The 16,322-nt window shown below is 58.7% G+C and overlaps 1 protein-coding gene across 10 annotated transcripts in view; it reads left to right on the forward strand.

Moving 5' to 3' along the window:
- The first annotated feature begins 427 nt into the window (after positions 1-427).
- FOXP4 (forkhead box P4) overlaps positions 428-16,322 on the forward strand; it is a 42,899-nt gene continuing 27,004 nt past the window's right edge. For 5 of the 10 annotated variants that reach the window (XM_004948413.5, XM_046904156.1, XM_015298985.4 and 2 more), the window contains exons 1-2: positions 428-762; positions 13,724-13,922. In XM_004948413.5, coding sequence (XP_004948470.2) covers positions 13,740-13,922 — 183 coding nt within the window. In that variant the 5' untranslated portion in view covers positions 428-762; positions 13,724-13,739. Of the gene's footprint in view, positions 956-1,158; positions 1,488-4,378; positions 4,598-13,723; positions 13,923-16,322 lie in introns of those variants that run through there. The other 5 variants (XM_046904158.1, XM_046904153.1, XM_046904155.1 and 2 more) reach the window with 5 other exon arrangements.

The following is a 16,322-nucleotide window of genomic DNA, read 5'->3' on the forward strand; positions in this document are numbered from 1 at the left end:
GGCGGAGGGGGGTGCGGGGGTCACCCCCTCGCCTTCCCCCTCCGCACAGCGGATCGCTGTCCCCCCCCCACTCCCCGTGCCGCCTCTGGAGCCGCTCCGCCCCGTACCTCAGTTTCCCTTCCAACTCTTCCCCCGGCATGACCAAACGCGGCGGCAACCAATTAACGCGGGCACTAATTAACAAAAAAAGGGGGAGGTGGGGGGGGGGGGGGCGGCACCGCGACCGGCAACCGCGGGCGCACGCGGGTGGGGACGGCGCTTCCCCCGCACAAAGCGGCGGGCGGGCGCGCTCCCCCCTTCCTCCCTCCTCTTCCTCGGGGGGGTGGGGGGACGGGCGGGGAAAGCGGCTGCACCTGCTTTAGAGGAACTATGGTAGGGCGGCCGGCGCCCGCCCCGCGCCGCCGCGCCCGCGCCGCCGCCGCCGCCACCACCGCCGCGCCGAGCGGAGCCCCGGAGCTGAGCGCGGCGCGTACGGCCCCGGCCCGGCCCCGGGCTGCCCGCGCTCCGCACGGCCCCGGCGCGGCGCCGCCCAGCCCAGCCCAGCAGCCGCCGCGGGGCTCCAGGGGCGGCGGCGGTGCCGGTGCCTCTCGGGCCGCCATGGCGCTCCGCTCCTAAAGCCGTCAGCAGCCCCGGCGCGGCCGCCCCGTCGAAGTTTTTTTCGGTGGGGAGGAAGAGGAGGAGAGGAGGAGGAGAGGAGGTGGAGGTGGAGGTGGAGGCGGTGCGGCCGCATGCCCGCCGCGGGCCCGCGCTCGGCGCGCTCAGGTGGGTGAGAGCGGAGCGGGGGGCAACGCAGGACCCCCCCCCCGCCCCATCGCGGCCGGCAGGTGTGGGCTCGGGGGGCTCCGCACCCCCCGGAGCTCTGCGGGCACGGCCCCCCCACGCGCCCCCCCCGCCCCACTCCGCGCCGCTCGGAAGTTTGTGCGGCGCTCGGACAAAGGCGGAGGGAGCGGGGTCGGTGAGTGCGGGGCTGCGGGGCGGAGGGGGGCGGCTCGGGGGGCTCCGTTCGGTGTGGGGGGGAGGGGGGGTTTGGGTGTGCGGGTGCCGGGGGCGGGTGGGGGGCTCCCCCCCCCCGAGGCGTTTCCCCACCGGCAGCGGAGGAGGAAGAAGCGTGCGGGGGGGGCCTTTGGGAGTGGGGCTCCGGGCTGACCCCCTCCTTCCCCCCTCCCCTTCGGCCCGATCCGCTCCGCAGCCCTCACCGCTCCGTGCCGCGCTCCTTTGTTGGGACTTCGCCTTTCCCCCCTTCGTTCCGTTGCCCGCCGCCGTTTTCATGCCGGCCGCTTTGAGGGCTTTTTCTTTTTTTTTAATTACCGTCATTTTCTTATTATTGTTATTCATTTTTCCCCCTGCCCTCTCCCACCGCTTTTTCCCCCTCCCCCCCGCATCCCGCAGCCGTTCCCTCGTTCGGGAGCGATAACTCCGAGCGGAGCGGCCCCAACTTTTTGTACCGCACCGCCGGGCCCGACCCGCGGCCGTCGGACCGCTCCGAGGTGAGGGGGGGGGGAGGTGGAAAAAATAATTAAGCATAATAATAATTAAATTGCGAGAGGCTACGGGAGAGTCCCGCAGGTTGGGGCCGGCGAGGGGGGGGGCAGTGCGGCGGCTTTAGGGGTTCGATGCCTTTGTTCGTCGGGGCGGTGCGCTGAAGGGGCTGCAGAGAGGGAATGGGGCCGGGGGGGGTTACACCGCATCGCCCCCGCGGTGGGACAGCCCCGCCCGAAGGGTCCCGGCGGGGTTCGGGGTGGCGTGGGGAGGGGAGGCTCCGTCCTTCCCCGGCGGTGTCACACGGCCGCGATTTGGAGACCGCGATTTGGGGACGGCCGCTCTGTGCCGCGTCGGCGGAGCGCTCCGGAGCAGCGCCGGGAGAGAACAAGTGGAGCGCGGTCGGCTTCTCATTTTCCAGCTGAAAATCATTTTTTTTTTCCTTTTCTTAAAAACCCACCGAACAAACCCAAAGCGCGGAGCTGTCTCCCTTTCTCCTTCCCTCTCTCCCCCTCCATCACCGTGCGCTTTTAATTCCGTGCTGTGTCGGGGGGGGTAAAGTTGTGTTGGGGCTCCGCTCCGCTTTGCACAGCACTGAAGAAATCCCTCTCCCGTTCCTCCCGGAGCCGCCGGACACGTTGTAAAGCAATAAAAAATAATAATAATTAGTTCCTAGTTTCTGTATTAAAAGCCTGGCTTGTTTTGAACCCGAACCAGATGATTTACTTTTTTTTTTTTAATTATTATTATGTATTTTTTCCTCCGTGTTAAAAATCGCCGCTGTGCGATGGGAAATCAGTGCGGGGCAGTGGGACCCGTTGGGCTCTGTGTGGTGTTTCCCCCCCAGTTCCCAACGAACGGAGCTTTGGGGCTCCTGCAGAACCCGACTCGGAGTTTCTTTCTCTCTTTCTTTTTATGAATTCCCATCTTTCCTTCAAGTCTAAAACCCGGCGAGCCCCCAGGGGTGGATGGATGGATGGAGGAATAATTGGTCTGTAACATTTATAGTACTCCTTCCCCCCACCCCCCCACCCCTGTCCTTTTTTTCTTTTCTTTCTTTTCTTTTTTATTATTATATTCTTTCCTCATTTCAGTTGCAATGAGGAACAGGGAGAGGCCATGGGGTGAAATTCTGTGTGTGCAGTGGGGCTGGGCTCGGGGGCTGCCCTCTGTTTGTTTATGTGGATATATTAATTGATGGGGGGGGTTGCTTTTGACCCCCCCCCGGCTCCGTGTTGGGTCAGTTGCATCGTTGGGTGCAGTGAATTCTGTTGGGCTGCTGCATGGAGCCTGGCTTTGGGTTTGGGGCAGAGGGGGAATAGGGAAAATTCCCCCCCCTCATCCCAGGCCCATTGGGGTGGCCCCCAGCAGCAAGGTCCTGGCAGTGCTGTGTGTGAGGAAGGTGAGCGCTGGGACTATGCCTTTATTGAGGGAAGATGCAAGGAGAAGGCGTAAAGGTGCACTTTGGGGTCGTGGCCTTCCCTCACCCCCCCCCCCCCCCCCCCCCTTCTTGCCTGGAAGAAAGGTGGCATTGCACTGAGACCCCCGCTAATTTACTGTCCTTCCCTCCCCCTCCCCATGAGTTTTAAACTGCCGTGTTTAAGAGTAACACACGGCCGTGTCGGTCGGTGGTGGGGGCTCAGGAGGACCCTTCTCGCCGCGGGATGTTTTCCTTTTGCCGGGCTCTGTTGGAGCCTGGAGCGCTATGGCTGCAGGTGGGGAGGGGGGGTCCAGCAGTGCCCCCAGCCCCACCGGGATGAGCACCGGGAATCTCCTGCGCTGCGCTGCGCTGTCCCCTTTGATTTCCATCTCCTGCGAGCTGGGGACGGAGCGATGGGGGGAGCAGAGCTGCAACGCGCCCGGGGTGGGTGGGAGCCGCCGTGCAGCCCCGGCCATGTGAGCGCACGGCCGGGTCCTGCTGGGCGCTGTGCGGGGCGGCCCCGCACGCTGCGATGCTGCTCAGGACGGGAATCGCTTTGCAAAGTTCTGCTCCGATGCAAACCGCGCGGGTAGCGGTGCGCGGGGGAGCGCTGCTGGAGATCGGAGCACTACGGGGAAACGCGTTTGGGAGTGAGAAGGACCGGGGGGGGGAGTTGGGGCGAGAGGAGATGCTGCGGCCGTGCGCTCTGCGTGCGGGAGCTGCGAGCTGGGCCGGGGATGTCCGTGAGGGGCTGTGCCGAGTTACAGCGCCGGCAGCACTGCTGGGCACGGGCTGGTTCAGCCCCATCTTTTTCTATTAAAAGAAAGAAAGAAAAGGATAAAAAAGTAAAATAAAATCAGAGCTGCCGTTGGCCGTGTGCTCGGAACCGTCAGCTCAGCTCGGCGCTCCCCATCCGCGCGCATTGGCGGGGAGCAGCGCTGCGCTTCGTGCTCCGGCAGAGCCCCTCCTGCGCTGCAGCGGTCGGAGCTGAGCGGCAGCAGCAGCACCTCGGGGTGGCGGTGGGGTTGGTGTGGTGGTTTGGGGGTTCTTTTTGTTTTATGTGTTTAATTTCTAAGCAGAGCGGAGCGCGGCTGTGAAGCCGGAGTTTCCCGCAGCTCCTCGTGCTCCGCTCTGCCCGCACGCGTTTATCAGAAGCGGAAGGTGCAGTAATAAAACTTTTGGGGGGGGGGGGTTTGTTTGTTTGTTTGTTTGTTTTTGAGGAGGGGGAGAAGATTCCTTTTGGGCACACAGGCAGCTGTGAAAACATGCGCCAAAAATAAAAGAAAAATAATCCTTTTTAAGGTAGCGGAGAGGGGAGGAAGAAAGCCCCGCCGGGGGCCCCGCTTCGGAGGCGATCTGAAAGCTGTTTATTCTGCCTCATTGGCAAAGCTTCTGCACGTGACTGTGCTGAGAGGTGGCACAGGGACCCCCCCCTCCCTCCCAGTGGTTCTGCTGGGCCGTGGGGCTGTGCTGGGGGGTGAGCAGCTCGGGGCAGCAGGCAGTGAAGCAGCGCGTCGCCGTGCACCTTGCCCAGCTCCTTGCACAGCTGGGGTTATTGGGGCGGGATGGTTCGGCTGTGTTGGGGGGCTCATAGGATGCAGAACAGCCGCACGTTGCCCAGCACCGCAGCCCGGCTCCGTCCTGCCTGCCCCTCATTGTGTATGAACACGGAGCTCATCCTGCACTCCGCAGGGTTTGGTGAGTAACTCTTATTGCTGCTTTCCCGTCAGTTTGCAAGGGGGTCTGCCCTCTGTCCGTGTGTTCTGCATAGGGACCACCTCTGCGGAGCTGTCACGTTCCTTATCACGGGTGTGCTCAGCCTCAGGGGCACAGCCACCGGGCTGGGCAGGCAGGTGTAGGGAAGGAGAACGCCAGGGCTAGTGCCAGAGAGGCACTCTGGTTCCCCCCAGCAGTGGGTCTGTGGCTCCTCGAGGTGTGTGGTGATGGTTTGGGGACACGTTGGGTGCGCTGGGATGGAGCTGCCAGTGTGGTGACTCCATTCAGCCGTGTAGTCCTGGAGCTGCTGGCAGCCCCAGCAATGACACGAGGATGGAGATGCGTCCCCGACCCCTCTCTGTGCAGGCGGAGGGCTTTGGGGCCTCAGGCTGTTGTCGGGAGCCTATGTGCATAGACAGCAGCAGAGCTGTGTGTGTTGTGCATCGGGAGGGGTTGGCTGCCCCAAAACCTGAGGTTGGCACAGAGACCTTGCGTTGTTGTCCGGGTGGTGCCCTGCAGCCTCGTGCTGTGCAGGGGCTGTGCTGGCTTCGGGGCTGCTCCGGCACAGAATGCCACCTGGTATGGAAGCGGAGCAGGGCAGCGGTGCTGGAGCCAACCCCAAACCTGTGGCAGTGTGCGTTCTGCTCGAGGCATCTCCTCCATCTCTGCCCTGGGGACGGCCCCCACCCGCAGCCCCGCATCCCCTCCTGTGTGTGCCCGGTGCTGGGAGGGCAACTCCTTGCAGTAACGTGCAGCTCCGAGCTGGGAGATGAGCGCTGTGATGTTCACTTTCCTGGGGATGGGACGGGGAGAGAAAATGAAATGCCTGGGGGGCAAAGTCCTTCAGCTCCTGCAGCAGGAAACGTGGATTTTGAGAATGTGCTGTTCAGGGCACAGCTGCAAAAACCACTTCTGCTGAGATGGGTTTGGGTGGAGGTGAAGCCGCAGCCCTTATAAACACCGCGCTGGAAGATGTGTGTGCCGGGGCTGCAGCGGGAGCGGGGCTGGGCTGCAGGTGCGAGGTGGGAACCAGGGAAAAAGGGGAAAAGGGGGAAAATGGACAATGGAGAGCTGACAGCACGCGTCGTCCTGCCTCGGTGCCGCGCGCTGGGCCAGCAGGGACGCATCGCATGGAGCCGCCGTGCCCATCGGAACTGCAAAGGGGAAGAGAAATGGGGAAGGAGCCTGACCCCCCCAGAACCGGGCGAGGTGTGCCTGGGCAGTCCCACACTGGGATTTGGGGCCACGCTTCCCTCCCGCGGCCGCACGCGTTCCTCTGTTGCTGTGTCTGCAGGCGGAGGTTTGCACTTCGGTGCTGCTGGGGTTGGCCGTGCTGCAGAGCCCTGCTCCGTGCGTCGGGTCACAGCTTGGTTCTGCCGCCTTGGGATGGGGCTCTCTGGATCCATCCCCAAAGGTTGCTCCATTCAGGCTGTTGGCACTTCCCTTTTTCAGCAGGTTTTATTGATACCTAACGTGGCACATTCTGCTTTTAGGATCTCTTTGTGAATCCCTTGAAGCCTTCCCCTTGATGCTGGCGGGCTGCAGCCCGAACAAACAGCTCTGATGGCAGGGAAAGCTGTGGCCTGAAATCTGGGTCAGGCTTGGGGCTATGGGATCAAACAGCACATGGGCCCTGCAGGTGGCATGGAGCACAGCCCTGTCCTCACCATGAAGCAAGGGCAGCACCTCTGCAAGTGGTTTCTAAGCTGTTTGCAGGGTTAGAATTAGAGGTTGCCCAGCGGGGCGCAAAGCATGGGGGTCACCGGGGGGCTCATCCCTGCTGGAGTCAGTGCTTTATGCAGTGTCCCTTTGCTGGGATGTGCCCTGGGGAAGGGGGATGTGCCCTGCCCTGCTGCTGCCCCGCACACCCCAGCGGTGCAGCTCAGTGCCTGGTGCAGATGAGTGGCTTCAGGGGGAAGCCGGTTCCAAGGGGGGCCATCTCTCACCCTGCCTCTGTCCATGCTCTAGGGGAGGATGCAGCTTTGGGGCTGGAGGGGCTGCAGCACTGCCCCATCTCCGCAGTGATGTGGTGACAGCGCGGTGGTACTGTGGCCGTCTGCTCTCACCCACCCTGGGGTGGGTAGTGGGATCCTACATGCAGTGATCCCACTGCACACCATCACCCTGGTGCACCCCATGTCTTTGTGAAGGGGAGAAACCCCCACGCTTTGCCAGGTGTGCTTTGCAGTGAGGATGGACCTGACGCTGTGTGCACGGCACAGCGCTGCCTGTAGCTGTGCACCCGGTGGCACTGTGCAGAGCTGTGTGCCTGCACACCCCAACACTGAGCAGTTTGGGGTTCTCCCATTGCCAGGAGCACTGCCTGCACTGTGCAGCACTCGGGCAGTGCAGTCCCTCAGCACAGATTCCTGCACTCTGCCCGACCCACTGTGCTGCCACGACTGGGACGCCGTAGCCGTGCTGCAGAGCAGGAGGTGCTCAGGGACAGCTGTGCCCCACCACTGCCTTTTTCCTTCTCTCTCCTTGTGAGCAGCAGAATTTCTGGATGGAAACCCCACAGAGACGGGACTTGAAGTGGAAAGCATCGGCGTGCAGCAGGCCCTGTGCTGCAGAGAGCGTTCTCAGGGTGAATTTTTGCACAACTATCACCGACTCTGGGACAAAAATTGCAGCATCCACATTCTTCCCACCACGGAAATAATCACCGTGTAGGTCTTTGCAGCTCCAGGGCTGCAGTGGGTGTGTTTCTCTTGGGTCTCACCTGGGACACCTCCCTGCTGCTCTCCTCTCCCTCGGTGCAGCTGGGCACTGTGCTGGGGCACCCGTGGACATTGTCCCTCTCAGGTGCAGAGGGAGGGGAGGGATTTGCACGTCGTGTGTGCGTGCACAGCATGCAGCTGCTGCTGCTTGTCCCTGCTTCATGTGCATGTTGGTGATGGGGAGCAAGGAAGCACATGTGTTGTGCATGAAGGAAGACACTTAAGCCCCAGCCTGCATTTGCAGGGCAGCATTTAGCAAGGTGCTGGTGTCACAGCAATGCGTCCTGACAGCGGGATGTGCAGGCATGGGGACACAGCCGGGGCTGTAGTACAGTGCTGCTGGTGCATGTAGCCGTTCACGTGAGCACAGGTGCGTGCATCCATGCATGTGAGCAGAAGAGTTTATCTGTACACGTGAGCCCAGGTGTGCATGCACAGTTATGTGCAACCACGCACAGGTGTGCGTGCACGGGTGTGTGCATCCATGCTCCTGAGCAGAAGCGTTTATCCACACGTGTGAGCACAGATGCACGTGTGCCCAGACGTGTCGGTGCACAGGTGTGTGTCCGTGCACACACACACAGCTGCACGCAGCCGGGCCCCATTGGAGAGTGGTGCTAGGAGGTGCCGTTAATTATTTTAATGGGGTTTTGCAGCAGATCTGCACCGCTGCTGAGCGCCGTGCAGCCCCCGTCCCGTGTGGGACACGCGCCTTTTCCTCCCGTTGCTTTTCTTTAATTTCTTTCCCCCCCCCAGGAGTTTGCAGTGGGCTTTTTCTGTTGTTGTTCCCTGCGGTTTTTTTTCCCTTTCTCCCCCCACCCGCTTCGTTACCGTTTTTGTTAATTAGATTGTGATGGGAGCGGTCTCTATTCAAACAGAGAACCTCGGGGATGTGCGCTCACAAGTGCGTGTGTTTCAGTGCTGGGGGGGCTGAGGGGCCTTGAAAGAAACCATTTTACAAATAATTTCTTCATAAAGCTCCTTAAAAGCAAAGCCCCCCCCTAATTAACCGATTTGAATTTCCCCGTTAACCGCTCGGTGCTTCCTCGGATGATTAGAAAGGGATATTCATTTATGCCTTTTAAACGCCGCCCCGATTAAAATCAGAGAGATTTTTTTTTTTTTTTTTTTTTTTTGCCTTCATCAAAATCTAACATCCTTGAGAAATTAATTTGATGCCTCTTGTTATCAATTAATTGAATCTCGTTGGGAGAGAGCCTGGTGCGGCGGGCGCTGTGCCGGCCCTTCCCTTCCCCGTTGCTTTCCCCCTCTCTTCCCCTTCTGCCGCCGCTTCCGAACGCTGTGACATTATAAAAACTCGGCCCTTCTCCTCCTTATTTTCACCCATCTCATAAAATAAATGAATAAAACTTGCTCCCCCCTCCCCCCCCCCCCCCCCTCCTCCCCCGTTCTCTGCAGCTCCTCCGGTACAAAATACCCTTTTTTCGCTCTCCCTTTCCTATAACTTACATTGGGAGAGAAAAGAAACTTGGTGCTTTAGCAATCTCCCGGCGTCACGTTGCGGCCATGGTCTGTCTTTCTTCCTTTTCTTTGCTGGATATTGGATATTTCATTTGAATCTCCCTCTTTTCAATTAAAAGCTCCTTCCCCTCGCCCCGCTCCATTCTCCTCCTCTGTCTCCGCAGTGATTTTCCTTTCTTTAATATTTCAGCTCCATCCCCGGAGACGGATCTGCCCGCGTCTTTTTTTTTTTTAATAGACTTTTTCTCCCTCTATTAAACTTTTCCAATCTTCGTCCCTTTATTTTTTTTTTTTTTACCTTCCCACCTCTTTAAACAAAAAAAAAAAAAAAAAGAGAGAGAAGTTATAAAATTTAACTTCCCGAGTTGCCCCAGCTCTGTATTTAAATAACGGAGAAAGGAAAACATCGGCGCCCGGCTCCGTTGGAACTCTCCTCACAGTGAACGCGGTGGGTTTGGGGTTGGGGTCCCGCGGTTGGCCCCGCTGTCCACCTTTGGGGTGCTGAGGGCTTTGGGGTGCTGTGCGGTGCGGTTCCCTTTGCTGCGTGGAGCAGAGGGGCTGCAGGTGGTTGTGTTGGAGTTCTGCTCCCCTCCAGCCCTGTTCTGCATCCAGCATCAGTGTTGGTGCTCTCTGAGCTTCTGCTGTGTCCCAGCACTGCTGCTTTTGGGCCCCTCTGTCACTCCAGGATTGAAACCTTCACTCTGGACCCCAGACCTTCTCTCTATCCATGAGCATCTGTAGGGGACCCTAAACCCATCCGTGAGTACCTGCTGGGGATCCCACATTCCTCCGTGAGTACTTATAGGGCACCCCAAACTCATCACTGAGCATCTGTAGGGGGCCTCAAACCCATCCGTGAGTGCCTGTAGGGGATCCCAAATCTCTCCATGAGCATTTGCTGAGGACCCCAAGTCCCTCCATGCATGCATGCATGGAGCCCTACGCCCATCCATAAGTGCCTGTGGGACATCCTAAATCCTTCCATGCACGTTTGCTGGGGGCTCCAAGTCCTTCCATCAGCACCTGTGGGAGATTGCAAACCCATCCATGAGTACCTATGGGGGATCCCGAACCCATCCACAAGCACCTGTGGGAGATCCCAAATCCCTCCATGAGCATTTGTGGGGGACCCCCGATTGTCTCCATGAGCACTTATGGGGCACCCCAAACCCATCCACGAGCTCCTGTAGGGACCCCAAACCCATCCACGAACACCTATGGGGTGCCCCAAATCCATCCTGTAGGGGATCCTAAGCCCAAACATGAGCACCTGTAGGTTACCCCACACCCACCCACAAGGACCAGTGGGTACCCAGTGTGGACGCCCATGGTGGGCGCCCATGGGTGGCACTGGGGTTCCCCTGAGGAGTTGACCGAGGCCCAGGCACCAAGTCACTATTTAATTAGAGGTCCCTGATTAACAAAACTTGGTGTTCGGCTTCCTCCTGCCCTCATCTTTCCTGGCTCCGAATCAATGGCTTTGATATGCTAATTAGGGAGTAATTTAATTTCAAAAGGCCGCAATTAACAAGGGTGTTGTGGACATGCTGTAGTTAAGCGGCGTAATCTAATTTGCATTAGTAACAAGCAGGGACTAATTAGAAGCTTAATTAGACACTTAGACGGCTCTTGTGTTTACTTTCTTAATGAGATGGAGTGGGGCTCTCTCTTTTTTTTTTTTTTTTTTTAATCTTTTCAAGAGCACAACGGAGGGAAACATGGAATGGAGCCATGTGCCCGGCCCTGACCCTGCTGGGGGGCTTGGGTGGTCCCAAAATGTGGGGCAGAACCCAACTGTGGGGTCAGAGCATTGTTGGGTGCAGTTGGAGCATCACTAGGTGCAGATCGAGCACCACGGGATGCAGCTGGAGCTTCATTGGGTGCAACTGAAGCATCATTAGGTGCAGTTGGAGCACCACTGGGTGCAGTTGCAGCATCATTGGCTGCAATTGGAGCATCCTCGTGTCTCCAGGTGCGCCTGGACCAGGTCGAGCCAGCAGTTGGGTGACCCTCTGGGGACATCCCCTCTTGGTCCCTGGGGAGGGGGAGTGCTGCCCCATCACCCCATGCCCTGAACCCTGCGTGATGCTGCCCGTGGGCACTGTGCAGTGCTCAGTGCTGCCCGGAGGAGTCGCTGGGAGTGAGATGAAAGTGGGAGATGAAAGTGCCTGGAGGTGTGATCCCATTAAAGCGGTGCCCGGGCTTAGCCAATCCTCGGTCCTTTAAATCTCTTCTAATTTCCAGTAATGCTTTAGATTCATTTTAGCTCCCCCGGACTTTTATTTTTAATCCCCTTTCCACATTTCCATGTGTTTATGTGTTAATTAAAGGGTAAAAAGCCATTCTCCAAGCAATCCCGGCTGCCTCAGATTTGGGGCGGCTGCGGAGCGTTCCCACTGCTGTGCGTGGGGCTGGGGACAGCCGCCCCATGGATGCCACATCCCCCCTCCCAGCACCCACAGCTCCATCCCCTGCACGCTCTGTGTGTCCATCAGGCTGTTAATTGCGTTAATTACAGAGCTCGGAGGTGTTAATTGGAAAACCCTGGTCCCATGCCTGTGATGTGTGTGTGTTGGGGGGGTGTCAGTGGCAAGGAATGGTGCACACATCGCGGGTTAGCAGCAAGTCGGGATGTCAGGGAGATGTTGCTGCTCAGATTAAGCAATTGTTAATTAAAAAGCGGCGGTAATTAATATGCTCTGGTTACCATATGGCGCTGCTGACGGCCGGGGGAGGCTTTCATTGCGGAAGGTGCGCACTTCAGTGAAAGGGGGAAAAAAGAAGCAGACCTCACCGTCATCGTTTTCATTATTGTCTTTTTTTTTTCTATCGGGTTTTGTAAAACTTTTATATGAATGGAAATATTTTCGTTACGATGAGTGCTTGCTTTTATGACTTCCTGCACAGCTCTGCTCCGTCCCATCCGGGCCGTGAGCTCACTGCATCGCGGGGACGGGGCCGTCCCTCATCCCACCCCATCCCATCCCATCCCACCCCATCCCATCCCATCCCATCCCATCCCATCCCCTCCCGTCCCATCCATCCCATCCCATCCCATCCCATCCCATCCCCTCCCATCCCATCCATCCCATCCCATCCCATCCCATCCCACCCCACCCCATCCCGTCCCATCCCATCCATCCCATCCCATCCCATCCCATTCATCCCGTCCCGTCCCACCCCACCCCATCCCATCCCATCCCATCCCATTCCATCCCATCCCATCCCATCCATCCCCTCCCATCCCATCCATCCCGTCCCATCCCATCCATCCCATCCCATCCCATCCCATCCCATCCCATCCCATCCCATCCCATCCCATCCATCCCATCCCATCCCATCCCATCCCATCCCATCCCATCCCATCCCATCCCATCCATCCCATCCCATCCCACCCCACCCCATCCCGTCCCATCCCATCCATCCCATCCCATCCCATCCCACCCCATCCCATCCCATCCCTACTGCTCCTTGCTGCAGAGAGATTTCCTCCCGTTTCCCAGCAGCTCTCTCTTTCAACACATCCCCGTGGCCAGGAAAGTTGATATCCTTTCCAAAACTCTTTTTCTGGGGGTTGTTTTTTTTTTTTTCTTTTCCTTTTTTTGGCCTTTTTTAACGCTTCCTGTTGTAGCTCTGGATGTTGCCGTTCTCCATATAAAAGTCAGATCTCTCTTTTTGAACCCTGCTGAGGCGTTGGCTGTGGTGAGGCCGTGTGACTCCGGGTCCTGTGGGTTCCATGCAGGGCTGCGCGTGTCCAACGCTGAGGAGTTTTTTTGTAGGAAAGTGAGAAAAGCAACAAAAGAAACCACATTTTTTTTCCAAACACTTTTGCATTCAGGGGCAAAACGGGAGGAAACGGGGCACCGGCTTTCCTGGCTGCTTTGCTCCTAATGCAAGCATCTGCAGGCAGCATCCCTGGAAGACACTCAGCTTGAGCTGTCCCGGGGCTGCTGCTGTGTCCCCGTGCACCATCCCCATGCGGTGTCCTCCATGCACATCCCCTTGCAGCAGTTGCAGCATCCCCCACACAACATCCCCGTGCCCTGGAGTGTCTCCGTGCAGTGTCCCCCATGCACTTCACCCCATGCAGCGTCCCCGTACTCGTGGTGCAGGAGAGCCGGCAGCCCCACATGGGAATTAATGTCAGTCATATACCCTGCGGAAATGACTTCTGAAATGCATATAATCTCAAACATGCAAATGAGAAGCTTGCTTCACCCTGTTTAATATGAATGATCAGCTCCTGAATAGCTATTATTACACGCCACATTTCAGCAATTATGTTGTTCGCGGTTTGTCTTGCTGTCTTTTGGGGCGGGGTTGGGGGAAGAAGGGGGGAAAAAGAGAAGAAAAAGGGAAAATGGTATTTCTTGGCCCCATCCCTCGTGCTTTATTTCCTCCTGTTTGTAACTTGCAGATCGGCTCTGAGCAGTGGTGGTGGGCAACCGGCCCACGGCAGGAGGGGCTTTGGGGTCCCTTCCAACCCAGCCATTCTATGGCTTTATGGTCTTTAAGGACCCCTCCAACCCAACCATCCCATGGTTCTGTGATCTTTAAGAAGGCTGTTCTGACTGTTGCTGCTGCGTCTTCTGCTTTGTGCCCAGCTCTGCTTGCTGACAGCAGCAGCAAACTTCCAGGCACGGTGGGTTGTGTGCCCTGCAGGAAGGTGCTGTGATGCCCTATGGAGAGGTGCCAGCACTGCTGGGATGTTTAGGGGGAATCACGTAGTGTGGGCTCCTCCAGCCATTATGAAAGTTTGCAGCTTCGCCGTCTCCCTCGCCTCAAAATGAGATATTTTGGCATTTCTGAACCCGCGATAAGTTCTCACATCCTGGTGCTGGAGGTGGGGGTGCTGGTGGGGGGGTCGCGCTGTCTTCTCACCCTCTCCTCTCTCCTCTCTCCTCAGGTCCCTCTAGCACGTCATGATGGTGGAATCCGCCTCGGAGACGATTCGCTCCGCTCCCTCCGGCCAGAACGGGGTCAGCAGCCTCAGCAACCAGCCCGATGGGGGCGGGGGCGGCGGCGGGGGCCGGGAGGGGGCTGCCAGCGGGGACAGCAACGGGGAGCTGAGCCCAGTGGAGCTCCTGCACTTCCAGCAGCAGCAGGTAGGAAGAATCCGCGTGGGGCAGCCCAATGTTGGGCATGGGGTCGTGGTGGGGACCTCTGGGTTTGGCTGTCCCAAGTCCTGCTCTAATAGGGACACCCGGAATTGGTGCTGTGCTGTAATAGGGACACCCAGAGCAGCTCCCAGCTCCACAGCCAGCTGCCTTCTGGATAGCCCCAAACGTGGAGACTCCACAACCTCTCTGCGTGCTCTGTCATGAGGTTCTCCAAATATTTGGGTTTGGGGCGGCATTTGTGTGCGCCCTCCCCTCACCCCCAGGGCTGCTCCAGGAGATGGGTCACACCAAGCCTGGTTCTTGCACCCATCCTTGCAGGGACGGAGCCCTGGCAGCAGCCTGGCCGTGCTGTGCAGGGAAGAGTTGCCTGTGCTGGGGGGGATTGGCACGCTTGGGCCCCTTGGGCGCAATGCACGAAGAGGAGGAGGAGGAAGGCTCTAGGAATAGAGTGAAGGCCACAGACAGTAAAGCAGGAGCAGGTTTGCTCTGTTTCAGCCCATCCAGGTGGGTGAGTGCTGGGAGCTCAGAGTGCATTGAGATGAATTAAGCACGCGTGCACGGCAGACATGTATGGAGCTGTGCGTGTGCGCTCCGTCCTGGCACACACGTGTGCACCGTGGAGGTCGCACACACATCCCCGGGGGGCACCCACCGTCCCCGTGTGCCTGCAGGTTACCTTTCCAAACAAACTTTGGAGAAAACATAAATTTTCCTCCTCGGATACTAAATAAGGCAATGATCCCTGCCTCGTATGGAGATCGCCTCCCTGAGCCATAAATTCCAGCGTGAAAGCTGTAAAAAATTGCTGTGTCTGATACTTTAGTAGTGAGTGCTGTAAATCCATTACCTGAATAACAGCCGTTTCGCACGCAGTTAAGCCCCTGTTCCCCTGCTCTGAAGGGTAATCATGCGTGTAATGCTCCCGCGAGTCACCCTGCGAGCGCCGCGCTCCCCTCCCCGGCCCCGAGTTGCACGTTGGATGGATCGGGGACACGCAGCCCTGTGCAGGCAAAGTGCTGTGAGCCGCAGGCTGGGCTGTGCTCTGCGGGGAGGGGGAGATGGGGGTCTGCACGGCGCTGCGCTCCCGGCTGCGCCCGTACACACTGCGTGAGTTCCTGCTCAGTGCATGGCCAGGGCTGCATCTCACCTCTTTGCCCAAATCTCACTCTTTCTCCCACATCTCACCTCTTTGCCCAAATTTCGTCACTGTCCCCAAGCGTCACCCTTCTGCCGCTCTTCATTTTGGGCTCCCGGTGTCTCCGACCTGGAATGTGGAGTTCTGAAGGCGGAGGGTTGGGTACAACCAAAACCAAACGCCATCCACAGTGCCACACCTGGGGAGGGGGAGGGATGTCCCCACAGCCATCTGTCTTCCTGAGCACCCATAGGGTCAGGAATGATGTCCCCGGGCAGGAAGCTGTGCACCATTAGGTGCTCTATGAGGGCTTTGTGTCCAACCCGTGTTGTTGGGTGCTGCTGTCTGAATGCTCCTCTGTGCTGAAATCACCTTTTTCTCAGCTGTGCACAGCAGTGGGGCGTAGGGGGCATGGAAAGCAGCACTTAGTGCCCCCACCTAAGCTTGTAGAGCCACCAGTGGCTTTGAACTCGGGCTTGCTCTTATGGGACATTTCCCAACAAGGTCTCGTGCTCTGCCCTCATTTTTTGGGTTGGTTTTGGAGCTGCGAGCTGCGCCTTTGGGCTCTGCTGCCCGAGCTCTGTGTCTGATGGAGCTGGAATCCACATTCTCTCTGTGGGTTTGGACCGGGGCTGCTGGGCTGGGCTCAGAGTTTGGTTTGGTGGCGCTGGGGATCCCTGCTGTACCCCTGGGGGAGGTCTGTGCATCGTGGGGTGCTTGGGACCCTCTGGAGCTGCTCTGTGCCCTCCTGGCACGTGCACCCGTCCATCCCAGCCCATCTCTGTGCCATCCGTCCATCCCATTGGGAGCACCTCCCAAGCTCTGGAGGGACCGGAGCGGCCGCGCATCCCCTCCCCTCCCTCTCCCCCAGCCCAGGGGACGGCGTTGCCCTGAAATCCTCAGCTTTCAATGGAGGGGCCCTGGCTGCAGAGCCTGAATAGCGTGCGCCGCTTTGTGCCGGGGCTGGCGGAGGGGAGAGGTCGGCCGGGGGCATGGGAGGGCTGCCCGGCCCCCAGCATCTCCCCCCGCCGTTGCTGTGGGAACGCTGACAGACCTCCAGCGTGCCGGCATCCGCGCCCCAAAGTGCCCACCCGGGGCTGTTAAGGAGGGGGGGTAACCCAGGGGTTGGACCTGACCCCATCCCCGTGGGGGAAATGGGGCATGGGGTGGGGGGCCCAGTGCTGGGGTGTGGGACAGGGCAGCACTGGGGCTTTGGGGTATTCAGGTGCACCCCGGGGCTGGGGGGCTGC

Source organism: Gallus gallus, chromosome 26 (genome assembly GCF_016699485.2).
Source record: "Gallus gallus isolate bGalGal1 chromosome 26, bGalGal1.mat.broiler.GRCg7b, whole genome shotgun sequence".
Lineage (NCBI taxonomy): Eukaryota > Metazoa > Chordata > Aves > Galliformes > Phasianidae > Gallus > Gallus gallus.